At 41.8% G+C, this 20629-nt stretch overlaps 1 protein-coding gene across 4 annotated transcripts in view; it reads left to right on the top strand.

The window, feature by feature from the left end:
• The first annotated feature begins 6505 nt into the window (after positions 1 to 6505).
• cbfb (core-binding factor subunit beta) overlaps positions 6506 to 20629 on the top strand; it is a 37364-nt gene continuing 23240 nt past the window's right edge. The window contains exons 1-3 of one of the 4 annotated variants that reach the window (XM_047596266.1): positions 6506 to 7113; positions 7677 to 7763; positions 13115 to 13231. In XM_047596266.1, coding sequence (XP_047452222.1) covers positions 7036 to 7113; positions 7677 to 7763; positions 13115 to 13231 — 282 coding nt within the window. In that variant the 5' untranslated portion in view covers positions 6506 to 7035. The remainder of the gene's footprint in view (positions 7114 to 7676; positions 7764 to 13114; positions 13232 to 20629) is intronic. The other 3 variants (XM_047596267.1, XM_047596269.1, XM_047596268.1) reach the window with 3 other exon arrangements.

The following is a 20629-nucleotide window of genomic DNA, read 5'->3' as shown; positions in this document are numbered from 1 at the left end:
TTAGCTCTTTAGCGTTACAGTCTGCTTCCAGTCTTTGCCAAGAAACTTGCAAACACCTGATTTCTGCACCGGATTTTGTTTGAACGTCTTCACAAAGGAGGCAAGAAGTGGAACACAGAAAGGGAGACAGACGAGGAGTCGCTTTGTTCCTGCTCCAGCTCGTCCGCTGTTTGTATCCACATCAATGTGATGAAGAGTTCCTCGCACATTATCTGGAGTCAGCTGCGTGTTACTGCAGCATCATTAGGTTTTTCCGTGGTATCGCTGCATTTGAAATATTTATTAGGCAGCTGCAGCGTCTTATCAAACAACAAACAAAGCCCAAATATTTCCGTACGTCCTCTTGAATAACAATGAGGAAGAACCGAGACAAAGTCGAGGCGAAAGAGGCCAACTTGTTTTTCCTTTTAGTCTGCAAACAGCTTGACTTCATGTCTCAGTGGCTCCTTTTAGTCAAGAAGAAAAACAAAGCAACTAAGGGGTTAAATCTCATCTTTGGTTGTTGGGCATCCAGCATTTACTCTTCCTCTTTGTTAGACAGAAAATTCATGATCTGACGGTGATTGGTAAATTAAGTTTGACAGTAATGAGATGAGATACGTCTGAAGAGATGTAATCTTTTGTGGACATTAAATTTAAAACTCTTGGACAGATGATAAGACAGATAATTACTATTAATATTAAAACTATGATTCGTGTTTTTCCACATAAAAGACAAAGTCACAGATACAATAATTATTTTCATAGAACCATGAATATTTAACGAAGTAATTTTTTATTTTTATTTTTTTTATCCCGAACCCAAAGACTTGAGCCCACATGGGGATAATCTTTCTCTAAACACTCAGAACAGTGGGCTGCCTCTTGTGTAGCACCCAGGTAGCAATTTGAGGGATTTGAAGCAGGTTCAAGGCTCATGGAGGAGCAGGGTCATTCTAACTTTTGACCCTTAAAGCTGCTTCTCTAACCAATACTCCTCGTCCTCCACAGCTGTTCAAGACTATATTAACCTCCTGAGACCCTGTGTCCTCATATGGGGACGTTTAGTTTTAGGTTTTATCGCTGCTTATTCTGCTTCATTTAAACCCATTGTCCTCATAAGTGGACGCTTTAGTCTGGCATCTAGTGCTAGCAAAGGTTAAAACTTATTTATTCATGCTTATTAATGTTTCTAGTTCGATGTGATGCACACATTTAACAAATAAGCTATTTTTGCGAGTACTCGTTTGAGGACGGGGGGACTTCATTGTTCTGTCTTTGCTCAGCCACGTTCGGTATTAAAATAAACTGTTTTATATTTTGTTACACATATTTTGTTACGCTGAAGAAATTAAAAATGTATAGCAAATAAAAGTTTGGGTCTCAGGAGGTTAAAAAAAAGCAGCAAGAATTTGAGATACAGGAACTTTTTTATTTGGTAGATGGTGAAACTTATCAATCCATTAAAATCTAAATTTAAGTTTTTGTTTTTTTACCCAAACAAGTGAGATTGACATTTGATGATTCGCATGGTAAATGCTGCTGTATTCATATATATTGTATTATTATATAACTCTTCTGCTTATTGGTACTCAAAGCACTCCTTGAATCCAAATTCTTACATTTAAAAGTATTAATGTGCTCCATGTCGTCAAGTTACTAATGTTCATAATGTTCCTGTGACGAACACCAACATCCATCAGATTCCAACTGTTTACATGGACCCTAAATAAAATGATGTGGTGAGATATATCAGAGTCACTCAGCCTGATGTGGAGCATCAGATATGCCAGAAGAATAAGTTATTTCCTTTAACTTTATTCACAATGAGTTCATTCAACAGAAGAAGATGAACAAGGCCAGTCTGTTCTGACTGAGATGGTTACATGAGACATTTTTACTTAGATTATTAATGTAATGTTGCCAGAGTCCATGTAATCTGAGATCAACATTGTTAGTGAAATGATAAGAATATTGGTTTAAAAACACTAATACGTTAAAAACCACAGCTTTCCCCTTCTTCTCCTCACACTCAGAGATACAAGGTTTTTCTCCTCACAGCAACACTATGATGTTTGACGTTATTTGACAGGGTGGATTTTCATAACTAATTGACTGTGGCCTAAAAACAAGGGTCCACTCAACCTCCCACACTCTGGACCCACACATTTAGGAGCACACGAGCCCAAGTGCGCTCAGCGTAAATGTTTCATCGAAATTATTTTAAGACATGAGATCAGCTGTTAAAGAGAGAGAAAGAAAGACTGAGGCGCATCCACGACGTACGGAGCTGAGAGGAGATCTAGATTTAGAAACACCGTTCATCTAGAAACCGAAAGAATATTTTTTTTTACCAGCATCCAAGCTGCTTATAAGATTGCTATAGATCAGTGGTGATGAAGATGTCATGAAAGGACACAGAAGCTAGTTCTCTGGTTTAGGTTTGCGGGGAACGACGTGCAGCTGCTTAACAATGAACAATGAGAAAGATTTACAGCCATGATTTACATCAGCATGTGGACACTAATGCTGCTGCTGCACCTTCAGCCTCACATCCTGTGGCTTTTAGTCAGTGAAACACAATAATGCCTGTAAGTTACATGTCTTTTAAAAATGGACACGGCAAGAAGGGAATTTCAAGAAAGCAAAAAATCCTTGCATCAAAGAAATACATCTTATATTTTGTCCAGAGACAAGAACTTTGCGCTTATTTTAAGAATTCTTGTCAAGCAAAAAAAGTTTAAGTCACTGACAGATTTTTTTTTATTTCTTAATGCAGGATGATTCGCTTGAATATTAAAAATATTTTACTTCTTTCTAGTAATGCTGTTTTTGCAGTGTAAATAAAACCAATTCATATTCACTGTTCTTTACTGACAACAAAGTATACACTCTTGGTACATACTGCGATTGTTGTCTTTTGTGGTATAAATCATAATATGCATCAGATGTTCTTTGCCTTCTCTGAAGGACATTGCAAGATGTCTCCATAGATCAAGGAAAATATTTTAAAGGACGGTTCACACTCTGGACACAAACTGTTTGCCCTTCTGCCCTCTGGGAGCAGATACAGGAGCAGGACCAACAGACTTAAAAACAGCTTTTACCTCTGGGCCACCATTCATTATTAAGTACAATCTTGTATTTTAAACAGTATAGTAGTTATTCTTTTTTAAATCACCTAGACCTTTTCTTATTTATTTGCACTGGTATCTTTTGCACTGTTCAGATGTGGCTTGTGTCTTTTTGTTGCTGGGCCAACATAATTAAATTAAAGTTAACCTAAGTAAGCTGATCTAAAATTGAGTAATCTACTAGACTTTTTTGAACTATGGTAAACTTGACACTAAACTAAACTAAACTAAACTATAATCTGAACAAAGCCTCCCATGCATGGCTCCGCATTAAACTTGCAAGTTAAACCTTTTAAAAGTGCATGACGTGACCCAGACTGAGTCGTGTCCAGTGTGCTGTGTGAAGATGAGACCTGACTGTGTGTCAGAACTGTTCGCCATGGCAACCGCAGATTTTCTGATTAATTAATGAACCCTTTTACTGCGTCACCACCAGCCGCTGCTGTTAATCACTCACGCACTCTTTGGCCTGCAGCTCTCACACACGGAGCTGTAAAACAGTGAGCTGTGTGTGTGTGTGTGTGTGTGTGTGTGTGTGGGTGTGATCTTCAGGCTATCTGAATGGGAGAGCGTTCGGTAGAAATCAATGACACAGGCGTCATAAAAGGATGGTTTCTTTTCATTGAAGAAGAAAATAAAAAAAGCTTTCGAAACATATGTTGCAGCCCGAGGCTTCGTTTCTAACCCTTATTAGGCTGAAAAGTAATGATTAAAACATTTAGCCACTCATCCTGAACAGCTGCTCCATACATCGGCCGAAACATTTCAGTTTTACAACAAACTTTTACGTTAAGTGTAGAACGTATATATTTCAAATATTAAAGCTTCATTAGACGTGTTTCAGTTCTTCTGAATCCAAACAAAGTTTTTTCATCTCCCCACACGCTCAGACAGACAAACGCCAACAAAACAAACAACAGCAGCATGTCACGACAGAGACACGCTGCATGAGAATGCATACACACACAAACAGACTATTTTTACCTGCCGGTTCTTGTTCCTAGTTAATTAAGATCTGTGTGTGTGATTATAAGGCTTCAAGACTTATAGTCGGGGGATAGTCACATTTTCTATGTGTGTGTGTGTGTATGTTCTGCATGTCGAGAGCTTGTTTTTATCTGCCTGTTCATTACATAATCAAACATTCATTCCTCATTGTGTTGCAAGTGCCAGTACAATCTCGGCTGCCGCGCTGTAAATATATAAGTCACAGTCCAAGAGAATTTAAAGAGTTTAAATTCATTCGTCCAGTAGTCACCTCAAAGCGCCCGGGGCTCTGGTGGTTTTTTGTATGTTGTCCGTCCTTTTTTCCACAGCAGATATTTTGACTGTGATCCAGGGTGCTGACTACCTCAGGACCAGTTCAGTAAGCGTCACCCCATTGATATAATAACTTCGTATCTGCTCTCAACAACTTGTGTAATATTCTCTATGAAAAGTGAATGTAGTGAAGTAAAACTTTGCTGGCGGACAGGTCACCCTGTCAGAGAGGCGACGAAAAAAGTGGAAGCCAGCTCAACTTTCTAGTCTTGCCTGCCTGGTGGTGGAAAGTGTTGGACGTATTCATTGAAAAGGCCTTCTAGCTCGTCACGCTCTTTCACTGCTGGTGTGAACATCAACTCAAACCCCCATTGGCACAGATGACAGTGACGAGTTAAAAAAAAATAAAAAATTGTCAGGAACATTTAGCAGCTGATAACTCAGATATTTTCCTCAGGCGCTGGTGGAGACCAAAACGGAGTAACAAGCATGTGTGGCCTGGAATTTAAACTGATGCTGCGAGACGAGGGAGTAAGACACCATTTGCTATGTGCGATGTGTAAATTGAGTTCTTAGACTTAGACTTTAATAATCCACAAGGGAAGCTTAGCTTAGTTGCACATAAAAAAAGTAAAAATAAAGATAAAATAAGATTAAAATAAAAATAAAATGTATGTATGTATTATCTAATAAAATAAAATAGGAACCTTTGAAGTACTTACTTAAAGTGTAGCATTTGGAGACTTTTGAATCTGTTTGGCTACTACAGTTCGTCTCTATCCACGTGTTGAATGACTTGCAAATCAACAGCAGCGCAGCTTGAATCTCCTCCATGCTCAGTGTCCTGTAGAGCAACTAATGCTCATATCAGTCCCTTTATATGACGTGACTGTCATATTGGTCTCTGGGCTGCTTGTTGTTTAGCCGGGTGCCAGCATAATTATATTAAAAAATTTATTTTTCATACACCGGTGAGTGACAGTGAAAATCCAAACAGGAAACAGTCTGAGGAAACTTTTTAGTTCTTTTTTTTTCTTTTTCTTTTTTTTTAAAAAAAAGTTCTGTGGCCAAAGGTTCTGCTTAGGGTGCACACTTGGTTTTAAAGCTCTCTACTAGTACACTACTTGAGTGTAATGTACACAACTTAACAGTAATATGACGAAGGCAGTAAATTTAATTTATGAAGTCGAAGCAGATTCTTTTTAAAATGTCAGTAGGCCCATAAACAGCCTTTGACATTTGAGTGTTGGTGATTTATTTTTTCAAGGATCTAAAATGAATTTTCTCTCATAAACCTTCAGAAGCAGACAGTTGTTTCTTATGATTTGGTGACGCGACACGGCTTGGTGCAGTGTTGTGTGTGTTCGATGTTTTGCATCTCCAGGATTTCAGGATCATTGTAAGTTTGTGTAAGTTCAATTTTAAACACAAACTCTGCCTGTCCACCTCTTAGTGAGCCCCCCCTTCCTTCTTTCACTTCTCACATAAGGATCCTATAAAGTTACTGCGGTCAAAAACATGCGCATGCGCAGTGACGGACCCGAGTAGCGTGTGTAGTAGTATTATTATTGTGAATGGGGCGGGGTGGAGGTGTGTGTGTGTGTGTGTGTGTGTGTGTGTGTGTTGGGGGTGGGTGGCTGGGTGCGGGGGGAGGGTGGGGGGGCGGTATTTTGGGTGTACAGTCACAAGAGCGACTCGGCGGAGCCAGGAAGTAGACTGTTGATGCATTCAAGTGCTTTCAAAACTGTCGTAATTTCGACTTTTGACAGCTGCGATAAAAAAACTGGTGACCAAGTGTCACGAAGAAAAACGGACCGTGCTCTTTTTCCTGTATCCTGATGCACGTTTTAACTATTAATCATTAGCTACTTTCTGAATTTTAACTTTAAGCTACGCTTATAATGCGTTTAGCAGACATATTATTTTTTTCTAATCCATTTTTATATGTGGATGAGAAATATAAATTAGGCCACATGCCAGAGGCCATGATATAACTCTGTGTCATGTGACTTGGGGCAGTAATTAAAACCACGAAACTATCAGCTAAAGCTCATTTCTCTGTCTTTCTTTCGTTTTTGCGTTTCGAAACACTTTTACGCACGAATAGCCGACGGGTCCACGGAGGAGGAGCACGTGAAAGTTGCAGGTAGACTTGAGACGCAGACAGGGAGCGCTCATTTGTTGCCACTTGCTTTGAGATCAGACGCTCGTCGAGAGAGAGAAAGAGAGAGGTAGAGAGACACCAGGACACAGCAAGAAAGAAAGAGAGGGAGGAGGGCGGAAGGGAGGGAGGGAGAGCCGCACGGTCAAATTGAGCTTTATCTATCGGAGTGGGTCACTCAATAAGAGCCATCTGGAGCCAGGGGCGACCCGGAGCGCGCAGGAGCCGCAGCCAGAGGCAGATCATCATTATATGAGCAGCAGTCACAATCACAGAGGCCAGGCAGAAGAGAGAGCACATTGCTCCACACAGAGAAGAAGAAGAAAAAAAAACACACACACTCAGACACGGAAGAGAAGTGAGTGAAAGAGAAGCTGAGTGAGAGGCGGACGGCAGCGCACACAGTTTAACTTTTGCTCTGCGGGATATTTAAAAAGAAAAAAGAAAAAAAAAAAGAGGCTAAAAAAGTGAAACTCAAGCGGCCGGAAAGTGTTGGTGAAGATGCCGCGGGTAGTCCCGGACCAGAGGAGCAAGTTTGAGAATGAGGAGTTTTTCCGCAAGTTGAGCAGGGAGTGTGAGGTGAGTCTGCGTTTCTACTCACTGGATCCATTCTGTTAGACGGCGGAAATAAAGACAGAAGAAGGCTCGTTAGAGGGGGGAAAGCATGCTTGCCGGTCTGTTTGCTCAAAGCTTCAATTTTACTTTGTTCACTCAATGACTTCAGTTGTTGAATGAAATAAAGAAAAGAGCGGCAGCCAACCACAGAGAAGCTTTATAATATAAGTCCTTTTACTTTTGCATTCACGAAATTGAGGAAAACATTTCACTTTTTATTCTGATTCTTCTTTGAAATTTTACCCTTTTATATATTTTTACATTTATTTAGTGGTATTAATCACATTTTCATATATATATTTAAGATTTTTTTCTGAAAAGCACAAACAGAGAATGATGTAATTTGCCTTAAATCAAATTATCTTCAAATTGCAGTCTAGTGCTGGCAATGAGCATCCCCATTCACTGTCCCACGGCCCCTGATCCCAGTGTTTTTCTATGTCAAATCAAACACACGTCCCACACTCTCTCGTTATAACAGGTAAATGTGAGTTGTTTATCGCGCTGTCTTCTTCTTTTCTTTGTAGATTAAATATACCGGGTTCAGAGACCGGCCTCATGAGGAGAGACAAGCTCGCTTCCAGAACGCCTGCAGGGACGGACGGTCAGAAGTAGTGAGTACAAAACCAAATTTTTAGAAAACAACTAAAAGGAATGTGGTACTGATTGCTGAAAACATCACACAAAGGGAGAAAAGAATGCCATGTGTGGAGACAATTTAACTCTCATTATCAATAAACTGTGATCAGTCTGCTTTCATATCTATATATATATATATGTACGCACATGCATGGGGCCGTGCGTGTGTGTCTATGTGTCTATGCGTCTATGTGTCGATGTCTTGATGTGTCCCAGCACCAGGAAGTAGACGTGTTATCAGACATGCAAACCCACCAGGCTTAGCTTCACTCACTGACTTCTTCCCTCCATATTTTGCAGCTGCAGTCATCACACATTAACACATGTTATCACCGGCACACTTCTAGCGCACAACGAAACACTGTTAGGTTAGGGCTGTAATTTGGGGGCCCTGAAATTGGTCTCTTAAAGTAAACATCATTACGTGTTTCATTTTAGCGTATACAGTGACCTAACGACGACAAACAGCTTCATGCGCTAATAAGCTCTTTGTTTCCTTTGCTTTTCTTTGTCTGAACCTGATCAATAACTTTTGGACAGAACAAGCAATTTGGAGATGTTACTGTGGTGTTTCAAAGATTAGAAAAAACATATTTTGCTTTTTAATGATTTAGTCATATATTTCTCAATTAAGAAGAAAACTAAAAACCAGATAAGCGTCACTTTAACTTGTGCTTTTTGACTTCATTTAACACTTTGTAATTGTAATATTTGCTGCATCGGACTGCTCGTATACTCTGTTTATTCCCACACATACGGTGGTTGTTTTTGTTGCTGCAGTAGACAGTTTAGGCAACGGTGTCAGAGCTGACGGTTGTCACTGTGGTGAATCTGTCTCACACTCGTCTCTGGCTTCGTCCGATCAAACATCCAGTTTTGATTGAGAGAGAACTTCTTTTGCAGTGTAAAGGTGAAGGTAAAAATCCTACAGTCAGATTTGCACTGAGAGCAAAACAAGATTAACTCAGACGGCATTTTAATAATTACCCTACTGATTGTAAATATTCATTTTATTTTGTTTGCACGTAGTGAAAATAACCAGTGAGTGCGATATTTCCCGACTGAAATGTAGTGACGCATTAAACCCTCATCCCAGATTGAAACTTGATTACAGTAGTCCAAAATTAAAAGCAGAAATGTTTCTTTTATGAAGGCCGCAACATATGTGCACGTTCGGCTGCCTGAGTCGTACGAGCCCTCGTGTTTGTTTCCTTTCAAAAGCACAGGGTGATGAGCAGCTCGTAGCGTCAGAGCGAGCCGGGACGTGTTGATATTCTCATTATGTAATTAGCATATAGCGTGAAGACCGTTTAAATTTTCTTAAATCATACCTTCAACTCAAAGGTGAGGTCAGGCGAAAAGCCTCCGGGGCCACTGGCACTGACACAAACAAACGCGGAGAGCAAATGCTGCTGTCTTAGTCATCCTCGAGGTATTTTTCACAAACATGCTGTCATCATAGCGGGATGGGACGGGACGGGACGGGACGGGGCGAGGGGGGTGGTGGTGGTGGGGGGGGTGGTGGTCTGCATCTAGTTTTACCATCTTTTAGTGGGATGCGTCTGTCTGTCTGTATGTCTGTCCTCACTGTATTTATAAGCTTCTTCTGCTGGGAGAATTGATGGCCACGGTTTTAAGAGTTCGACGGCAGCTGTGACATCATGCTGCTGATTTATCTATCGCCCAGACGCCGCTAAAGACCTCCTGCTATTTTCATGGTCAGCGCGAAACAACTACCGGACGCTCAGATGTGCTGTCAGGGGTCTCGCTTGTTGAGGATGAGGCAAGAAACGCGGCTGTGAACTGCGGTTGGTTTATTAGCAGTCGTGTATGAAGTTCAGCTTTTGTGGTCTACCTTTATCAGAATGTGTTTGAGTTTCACCCATGCGGATATTGGGCCGGGGAGGCCGAGAGGAGAAAGTCAGAGTTAAAGATCGTAGGCACGTCGCAGCTAAATTGGGAGCCAATCGTGGTCCTATACCGCCGTTAAATGTGGCACAGTGCGCAGACTGGACCTTACAGCGAAGATGAGCCCACCTTTAATTTGTTTGTCTTTAAAATTACTTTAAAAATGTGTCTTTTTGACGGAAGGAAAACAAATCCAGGCACAGACTGGAAACGCTTTTCTCGTATCTGAATGGGGTCTTTGAATATTACATGCAAGCAAATTTTTACCTCAGCTTAATTTCTGTCTGTAGTCTGACATAATGTACGGTGATATACTTCCACGGTAATACTGGAATTTTCTTAAAAGCGCTATTTGTTTTAACAGTTGGCTTTAGTGTACAGAAAAAAATCTGGTTCAGTAATAATAAAAAAAAAACTAAAACTAAAAAAAAAAGGCCTCATTGTGGTTTTGTCTTCAGTCTCCGGTTTAAATTGATCTGTTTGCAAAAGTGAAAGCAGGTGTGCATTAGGGCTTGTGATCTCACAGCATTATGAAACAATCTAAACATGAACTTGTACGTTTGCACGCGGCTTCAAATTGTGTCGGAAAACTCTCATTGCCTGCGTTATTTTTATGGCCGCGCGGACACGCATGCGTGAGTGGATGCGTGGCCGGGATCACAGGGCAACTCTAAAATGTTCAGGATTGATCTGATAAATGGGACAATAATTCAAAGTAAATTATCTTCAGCTCAGCTCATTAGAGATGAGTCGCTTTCTAAACTGCTATTGATTTTCATGCTGCGCTGCCCCCCCACATCCCCACACCCCCTCGTCTCTTTCTGCTCGTCCACCTCCTTTTATTTCATTTCCTTCGCTTCGTTCTTCTTTGTCTTTATATCTCTTGGTCTCTTCATCTCCCTTCTATTTCCTCCTCTCTTCTCCTTTGTCTGACTTTTCTTTACATTCACCGCGCCGCCTTTGCCTTCGTCCTCCTTCTCTTCCTCTTTCTCATTTCCTCCATTTCTGTCTGCCTCCCTCTCTTGTTTTTCTACTTCGTTTTGTCTCTCGGTTTCCCTCCATCTCTTTCCTCTTTCCACCCTCTCCTCCCCTCGTCTTATTCTCTCCAGCAGTAGTAGGCAGCAAATTAGTATCAGATGCTTGTAATCCAATACTTCAAATACAGCAGAAATGATGACTCGGGTGTTCTTTGAGCTCTCTCCTCCCTTCGTTCGTCTCTCCTCCACTCCGAGTTCTTCTCTTTCATTCAGTTTTTCTCCCTCGTCCTCTCACTCTCCAGTTGAGCTACAGATTTGACAGGGTGCATAATTCATATGCTTCCAGCTTCAGTCGCATCCCTAATGCCCTTAGTATTGATCTGTCTCGGCAAACACAACACGACACACACACACACAAAGACAATAGACACGCACACATGCAGATACACATTTAAAAACATTTTCTAACCAGATTTTCTGCCTCCGCGTAATTCATTGCTGCCTCCCGACTGCAGCAGAGAAATGCATTCTATTGATTTTCATTTTATTTGCGTTTCTGTGTGATTGCATGCATGCAGCGTGTGTGTCTCTCTGCAGAGGAGTGTATCCCATTAGAGCAAGAAGCCATTTTACAGGAATCAAAAACCAAGGAAAGCTACAGTTTGATGTGATTATATGTATGTGAGGAGAGCAAGCCAGCAGTTCACTTTGTGCTTTTGTTCTACGAGGAGAGCGGTTAGACCACGAAAGAGCGGAGAGAGCGGCAAAGAATGGGAGGGTTAAAGAAACGAGAGAAGGAACCCTTTCTTTGACCTGAATGGGATATTTAAGATTTGCAAGAACTCTGAACATCCTGAAGAATAAAAGTCCTGATTTTTGTGTTCGAACCCGCATTATGTAATGGTTTAGTGCATATCTACTTATAAGGAACATGTGAAGAAACGTACATACGTTTGAAAATGCTCAAAACCGATTCAGCAGGAGTTGAGAAGTCCCGACGTTTAATGCTTTGCCAATAATGTTCCATTGGATTTTCAATCCATCCATTTTCTTATCCGATGTTGGATCGCGGCCGGCTTAATAAAGACATTCCACGCTTCCTCGCTTTCCCCAGAAAGAAACGTTTTCCTGTTTCTTCTGGAGCATCCCCAGGCGTTCCTAGGCCAGATAAAATATACAGTCCCTCCAGCAAATTCTGGGTCTACCCTTGGGTCTTCTCCTACCTCGTTTTGCCCGGTAAACTGCAGAATCCGCACCAGATGTACAAGCTGCATCAACTGGCTCCTTTGATTGTTAAGAAGAAACCTCCCTCCAAAGAGTTCCCCACCTACAGTCTCTAAAGCCTTCCACGTTAACCAAGGAACAGGTCTCAATCACTTTGCATCTGGATTCTCCTTCTTTCAGTCACTATCCATGAGCATGGGTGAGGGCTGAGGGCTGTAAAGTAGTAAGAAGCTCTGGTTTGGTAGAACAAAATCCTGAGCCTGGAGGAGTCCACTCTTTTCCTACAGAGAACCAAGGCCTAATACTTGGACTCTTATCCACAAACCTCCCCAGTACGTGTTAAAGGTCATCACTCTGGCAAGAGCCTTTTCTAATGAAGGCCTATGGCTCATGCAAAGCCACAGGAGACATTATAAAGATGTTTCCGGGATATTCACTTACTTTTTCAAACTGAATGTTTCGCTGGTGATCTGTTGAACCTCGTGGTTTTTTAATTACAGTAACTCACAGAGGTTTGCAATACTGACAAGACTCAAAGTGCGGCTGAACACTGGGAAGTTGTGCTTTTGTCTGGAAGACCTTTGTGACATCTCCAGGGTATAAGTAACTTTGTTTTTTACCAACAAATTCCTCCAAACTCGCCGGTCTTGCGTCGCTCCGCACAACCTGCAGCCAGCAGCAGCGGTGCGCCATCGTTACCATAATGGCAGCTTTTTTATTTCCAGAAAGCGCAACTTCCAAGGCGTTCAGCCACACTTTGAACTTTTTTTCCATTGGTGAGTTACAGTAATTCAAATACCGCAAGCTTTTTAAAAAAAATTTTTATCCGCAGGTAGATGCTCAGGTCTTGAAGGGTTAATAGTTAACAGTTGTTGTCATGCTATATGATTTGAGTGCTGTTTTATTGTCCCTACGCTTTATGTGTTGCTTTGCTTCTTTGTGCCAAGTTTGACTCCAACATCTGTAATGAAACCTCCATAAAAAGGTTTTTGACTAGTAAAATATTTTTTGCAGCATGAGATGGCTTAGGCCTGACGTAAGTTTTATATAAGGTTATTATTAATGGGCTACAATCTGATTGAACTCTCTTCATCACGTTGCTAGAAATACAACGGCGTCGCTGAAGTTGCATGTAAAATTTAATGTACAATTTAAACAACTACATAAGGAAGTTTGTCGTTCACCACTGACTTCACGCATTCTCTCTTTCTCTCCAGGCCTTTGTAGCGACAGGTACGAACCTCTCCCTCCAGTTTTTTCCAGCCAACCTCCATGGAGACCAGAGGCAGGTTCCTACAAGGGAATACGTCGACTTCGAAAGGGAGACCGGAAAGGTAGGACAAGTGACAGATACACTCCAACACACACACACACACATTCCTCTGGCGAAGGTCATATGGTCTGAGCGAAGAGATGTTGTTCAGTTTTCACATGAAATGTGTCCTAAAGGCATCTTCAACCATCCAAACAGCTGCGGGGCAAATCTCTTTATAAACACCAGCTGGAATTAAAAAAAAAAAAAAAAAAACATCTCCGCCATTTGTTGTGTCATGCGCGTTCGATTCATGAGACTTTGTGCTCACATTTGTTATTACGAAACTTATGCATAAAAAAAGATTTGGAGAAATACATACACATCGGTTCTGCTCTTTCGCTTTCGGTTCTGCTTTTATTTCAAGAAATGAAAATGACATAAAGAAGAAAAGAAGCTTTATGTGAATGGGTGAAGAGTGAGGCGGTGCGTGTTGACGTCTCTGTACGTACGTCCCCCCCCGCTCGAGACTGCAACCCTCGACTATTGATTGATTTGGGTGTCAGGTTGAAAACAGGTCTACAAAGACAAATTAAAGGGATCGATCAGCGCATATAACCAGCGTCTTGTTTTGCAAAGTCGAGCCTTTAAACCGTTGTGCGCTGGGTGTTTTATCGCCGCGCTTCGCACGCTGCCGTGACGCCGCTGAAATCACTGTCGGGCTCCTTGTCACACAACGGCAAATTAATGCAAACCCGATTTGCTCGGAGTTGCTCTTTTTGGATCAAAGTTAAACAAAGTTTAAAGAGTTCTGAAGGCGTTAGGTTGCTGCTGTTGTCAAGGTGATTTCCACTGTTCGGTACAGTGGTGCTGCTATGTTTATGTGTATGTTAATTGTTTCCCCTGGCGCCATGCCTGGACTCTTTATGTGTGTGTGTGTGTGTCAGACGGCCCTCCACGGACACTGGCCCGCTGAAATGAATGCCGGCTGGCGGCTCATTAAAAATGCATTCTGGGGAATCGATGGACCTCCATGCCCCAAGGCTGACGGACTAATCTCACGCTGTTAATTATTTAACACAAGTGCCCTGATGGTTGGCTTTGTGTGTGTGTATGTTTGTGTGTGTGTGTGTGCTTGTGTTAATGGGCACTGGGCCTTTTTGCAGTGCAGGGGGGTGTGTGAGTGTTTATTGGTGTCAGACAAAAAAAGAACGAATGGATGCATGTGGCTGAGACAGAGTTTGCTTGTGTGTGTGTAAGACGATATCCTCTTCTTTGTCACCTCAACAGTGCTCACAGATCTATGAAGTTTTAATGAGGCCAGGAGTCGTCAATGTAAAGCAGTTCCACAATTGCTCTGCAGAGCAAAAAGTCAAGCACTCGCTCTGATTTTGGTAAACACGCCGACAGTCTGCTCCTTGAGTCATTCTATACCAGCGCAAAAACTCCCAATCAGTTCATCCAGATCAATGAGTTTCTATTCTCAAGCTCCTCCAACACAAACATTAAGGTTTCAGTCTCTTCTTTTAAGTAATATTCACATTACATTCCTGCTGAACACACACATACACAAAAAGAAAGAACAGGCGGGTGCAGAATGTGGTTTCCTGAGCTCAGTGCGCTGCAGAAAGATATATTGTTTAGAGGAGAGTGGACGGCTTCGCTCTGCCGTTCCGATGCAAAGTCTTTAATTGTGTACTCGGTGTACATTTTCAGCAGCGTTGCTCCACCAGGAAGCCATCTTCAGTTTCATACTCACACACAGACTCACACACTCACACCCAGCCTCCCGATCCCTCCGGACCTCCCTGTAGAATACAACTGTCGGGGCCGAGGCTGAGATCCTGTGTACGTTGCAACTTCTTTGCTTAATTACTGTCACAGCTAATCCACACACACACACACGCGCAGATCTCTCATGCTTGGCTATAGTTGTATATTCACAATATAATAGAGCTTTTTATTGCTTTCATTAAATGTTACATTGAAGCTAAAAGTTTAATTGCAGTACGGAGTAACGTTGGAAGTAAAGAAATATAACGGGGATGTTTGCTGTCTTTAGCTGAGTTTAACTGAAGGAAACAGTAGCTCATGAGCGCTGATTCAAACCAAGCTACCAGGTTGCTGTTTTCTCCCCTCTTTTTTTCATTTTTTTTATTTTTATTACTTTTCCCTGCGTATTTTCTTTCTTTTAACTTTCCCATTCCTTCCTTGGTTTGTTTTTCTTGTGGCATTTTATATAAACATCCACAGCATGTCTGTCTCCTGCATCCATCCATCCATCCATCCATCCCTCTGTTCCCTCCTTCTATTTTTCCTCCTCAGCTCCTCTTTCCCACCATACATCCCCCACTCCCTCCCTCCTTCACTCGCTCCCATCCTCCCTCCATCCGCTCTCCCACTCCTTTTTCTCCTTCTTTCCCGCCCTCATTTCCAAACACAGATGGTGCCAAACCAGAAGGGTAGCACAGCCAGGTTAAACTTGGCGTCTGAATATAATGTGTGTGTGTGTGTGTGTGTGTGCGTGCGTGTGCGTGGGTGGGTGGGTGGATGTGTGTGTGACAGAGAGGCAAAAAGAAAGGGTGTAGAAGGCGCTCTGTGTCGTTTGTGGGATAATGGGAGCCAGCTGTGGAAGAGGTTAATTTTAGTGCTAGCTGCTAACTTGCTAGCAAACATTAACCCTGTCCTAGACATGTGGCATCGGCAGCTGGCTCACCGGCAGCAGCCTTACAGCCAACTCACTGCCAGGGTTTTCTTATTTAAGAGTTGTTAACTTTTGTAGCTGAATTCAAACACGAGCTCAGCCGCTGCCAAACGTCGTTCCAGTTAGCAGGTTTCTGGCCGGCTTTGCTGCTGCAGCACTTGGTGCTGGAATGGAAGGCCAAATATGATGCCTCATTCATTAAAAGGCAGGTGTGAAAAAAGTTGAAGAGAATTTTTAAAGCTAGTTTGGTTATTATCTGCTTCGTAATAAGAGACAAATACAGAGTAGACACACAGTTTTATCTCGAGGATTTAAACGGCATTGGCTGCGTATTAAGATGGACAAACCCTCCATGACGTCACCGCAGCTCTGGGCGTTTATCTGTGTACTTTCTTGTGTTTTTGTGGACTTGGGACACATCATCAGTTGCTCCCCAACAGTGTTGGGCAAGTTACTTCAAAAACATAATGCATTACTTATTACTTGTTAATTTCAAAGTAATTAGTTATATTATAATATTACTCTTTGATTTTGCGTTCTCAATAGATCTTACTACATTCATTGTAGCTCAGTAGAAGATGATGTAGAATGGCACAATGAAGCTAAGCTAGGCTTAACACTAACAGTACAATATAATGGAGCAGTTATGGCTCATGGCGGAATATGGCATATTGTGATAGAGATATTGGAAATTTAGGTGTATTCATATTGAAATCAATATCAAAAGAAGCTATTACTGTATATTGGAACCGAACACCTAAAGAAATCTGGCACCACGCTACATGTTTCCTGAAATTACTTGTGCTATTTCACAAGGGACGGAGATCTAACAAGAATGTTCTTCATATCCTTTTCTCTGACGAGCTGAAAATAATGAGCATATGTTCATCCTTGAATGTAGAGTCCGACTCTGCCGCTGCAGTCATATTCTTCCCAATCCGCTGTTCTCGAGCACTAACAGGAAGTCAACATTTGCATGGATTTTTTTCTCCTCTGCTAATCTCGAATTTGTATTAAAACAATTAAATGTATTTATCTGACCAAGTGTGGTCCAAATGGCCTCCTGTGTTAGCTGTGTGTCGACTTCGGACAGACAGATATCCCAGAATTCATTTCACTGGTGTCGTCAAGCACACCTCTGCTCCATTTAAAAAAGGTCGCCCTCCATCCTCTCGTCCTCCAGAGTCCGTACTTCTGAACTTATTTTGGCATTCTGCCTATTTCAACAATTGGCTAAATGAGCCTTAATTGTACTCAACTTGTAACCCTGATGAAATTTAAACTGAGGAGTTGGCACAAATACCAGACCGTTAACCTGTTTGTTTTCGGCTGTGACGATGGACTGAGTCGCTACTGGAGCCACACTCCTCAAAAGCGGCCATTTGAGGAACTGCAGTTTTTGTCTGAGTTTTTCTTACACAAGCTTTTGTGTTCCCCGTGTTTGTGAAGTTTAGACGGCTTAATGACTTATGGTGAGTTTCCACTGGTAGGTCAGAGAAGTATAAAGGTTTCAGGATGACACATATAGCTTACATAGTCATAAAAAGTTTTGTGGAAGATGCGAAAAACAATTGTGCAATGCTGACAATGCACAATGTTTTGTTGTTTTGATGCAGTTTCTTTCTCATTTTTATCGTAACTCAAAATGGATTTTCTCATTCGCTTGTGCTGCCAAATTGTTTCTCATTCATTTGTTAATTTATTCATCAACTTAAGTTTCAGTCTTGTGGCAAACACTCATTCCTTTCCTTCATTCATCAGTTTCTTGCTTTGTTTGTGGGTTCCTTTGTGTGACCAAACTGCCATCCTTCTTAGGTCAAACAGATACCGGTGTTTCCTTCCTGCTTGTTCCCTGTACTCCGCACTACATCTTCAGATGTCAATCAGGCTCAACAGCTTCATAAGAAAACAAAACTAGCATTTTCAGTCATGTGACGTTTAAACGGATGATTCAGTCCATGTTTGAGCGCAGTATGGTGAAACGTGTTGAAATGATTCATAGCAATGCAGCATGAGAAATTGAGAATCTGCTTCTCATTTCGCTAATTTTCCATACAATTACAGTAAAGCATAAAAACAGATTCGTTTCCTCTGGGAACTATTGTTTTGAATTTGAAGAAACACCAACAACAACAAAAATGCTTCCAATATCTGAGAATTTGACTTAACACAAGGTAGGAGCCACAGGAATTACTCTGCAAGATTCCCTTATGAAGACTTTCTCCCTATGTGTGTGTGTGTGTGTGTGTACATGCATGCTGGTGCACAACGTCCTCTGCATGCTGATGAGATGGTGGCGCCAGCCTGGTTGCTTTCACACAGATATATGTGAGTCAGCGTGCATACACTCACAAACACTAAACAAAACCGGAAACATAGAGAAAATAGTCATGTTAGTGGTTGGTGGGTGAGCGGGTGTTGAGGGGGGAGTTAAGTGAGAAGCATGTCTGTCAGTTAGGTGATGGCGAATGGTGCGTTCAAGTACTCATGACGCTGCATTTATTTTCAAGCCTAGTTATAAAAATTGTTGTTCAGTTTATCAATTTGCAGTTTGAGTCTGACTCCGCGGCTGCTAAATGTTCCACACTATAATATTATCTACGGTTTGGTGCGTTGCAGGGAGTGTGCTGTGAGGTTTTCCATGTAACTGTCTCTGCACATAAGAGCTGTGACTCACATCAGTAACATTGCACTCATTAAAAAGAAAACAATGAGCTGTACTGTTAAAAGGCGCCGCTGAGCTCCAGCCAGGTGATGATTTACTCTCCAGTTGAGTGACAGCTTTCACGTCGCACGCGGTAATTCAATCCACCGTTAATTTAAAAAGGCTTCCATTAGGAGTGGCTCCGCTGCAAATATGTCACTCGCCAACTTCTGCTTCCTACATCTCCTCATTTCTTGGCTCTGCGAGCGGCACGATTAGATACCATTATTGTCCTAGGGGATAAAAGTCGGCCCAGGTTAATAGGAGTCAATAGAGAATGTGGCAAATGTGGACACAGCTGTTGATGGACTGTGCAAATATTTTATTGCACCATTGCAGAAACTGTAGCTCCACAGCACGGGCAAAACGTCTAACTGTCGCAGGAACCGGCCGTAGGGAGAATTTTAAGAACAGAAATGAATTCAAACAATGATTCTCGTATTGTGTGGTTCATAGTATTTGCTGCTGTCGCAGGATGTAACCCACTTTGTAAAACAGTGGTGGTTATTCCAGTGTTTAATGGGGTCGTATTTACCATGATTTCATGAGTAAGGCTATATATATATATATATAAATATACGAAAAAAATTTAGACATTTTCAGAGTTTTCTTTGAAATTTTATAATACAACAATGATGTTAGTCCCCACGGGACCTCTGCGAGGTAATTGAAGCTTAGCCGGAGCCCATGCCAACACCATAAACACCATCCGCCTGGCGCCCTACTACCACAACAACAATGTCAACTAATAGAATACGACAAACCTGAACATAAACACGTGAGCTTATCCATACTGTGTGCTGCAGATATGTTTAGCCTACTGTATATACATGGGCAGCATCAATAGCATTTAACCTTTTAAGACGGTATTCGAAATACTGTATCTCACCGATGGACAAAATTCAAAGTGTGGCTAAACACTGGGAAGTTGCGCTTTCTGGGAAAAAAGCTGCCATTACGGTAATGACGACGCAGCGCTGCTGTCGGCTGCAGGTTGGAGTAGTTTGGAGGAATTTGTTGGTAAAAGCTCTCTTGAGATGTCACGAAGGTCTTCCAGACAAAAACACGACTTTCCAGTGTTCAGCCACACTTTGAATTTTGTCAGTAGAGCAAACCTCTGTGAGTTATGAGTAATTGAAATACCACTTGCTTTACCATATCACCAGCGATGCGTTCAGGCTTTAAAGGGTTAATAGTACTTCGTCACAGTGTGTTGTAAGAGAAGATTGTGTATCATTGTGCATCCGTGTATAGCAGCTAAAGGTCTTAACTTTAGAAAATGAAATTCACCAACAAATTGATGTGTTGCCTCCTTCTCTCTGTTACTGCAGGTGAAGTTACATCATTCCTCTGCTAGCGTTAGCAGGTACCTTTTTAAATGAATTTGCACTTTAAGTAGTACCTTTGTTCAGGACTGACTTACATATTCTGTATGTCACGGTTGAGTGGGCTTCATCTGAAGTGAAGTACACCAGCAGTCATACTCAACCACCACATACTTTCATTATGTCTTCGCATTTCCTTCACTAAGTTAACGTGCTAGTCTGTTAGCCTCGGTTGCATCTAGACGGGAACAGTTGCTTGTCTGATTTTACTGTGGGCTCATGAAGACGATGTAACCATCACCTCGTTTTACTAAAATACCGAATGTACTCATTTATGTGTGTTTCGCTTTTGCCTGTATAGAAAGAGTCGACAAAGAGGTTTCACGGCGTTGTTAACAACTTCACAGACAGGAATCTTTTTCTCCGACTTACGATCTGGGCTCATGAACTCATCAGAAAGTAAATTAAAAAGTGGCTGCAGATGGCACTCACTCACACACACATGCGAACCCTATCTGACACCTCCGCTGCCCTCTCATTTAAACGTCAGCTTTGAGGCTTCCACGACTCCGTCTCATCAACATCAAGCGTGTGTGTGTGTGTGTCTGTGTCTGTGATGTGTGTCTAAGTGTGTGCGTGTGTGTGTGCGGTATTATGTTTCTCTCTGAACGGAAGCTGTGCCATTGGTGCGTGACTTGCTAGTGACATCATCAAAGCCCGACCGCTAATTGGTTCCCTCTGCTACCG

The sequence above is a fragment of the Mugil cephalus genome, chromosome 10, assembly GCF_022458985.1.
Source record: "Mugil cephalus isolate CIBA_MC_2020 chromosome 10, CIBA_Mcephalus_1.1, whole genome shotgun sequence".
NCBI lineage: Eukaryota > Metazoa > Chordata > Actinopteri > Mugiliformes > Mugilidae > Mugil > Mugil cephalus.
The sequence above is the reverse complement of the archived record's forward strand: the minus strand, read 5'-3'. Positions and strand labels throughout refer to the sequence as shown.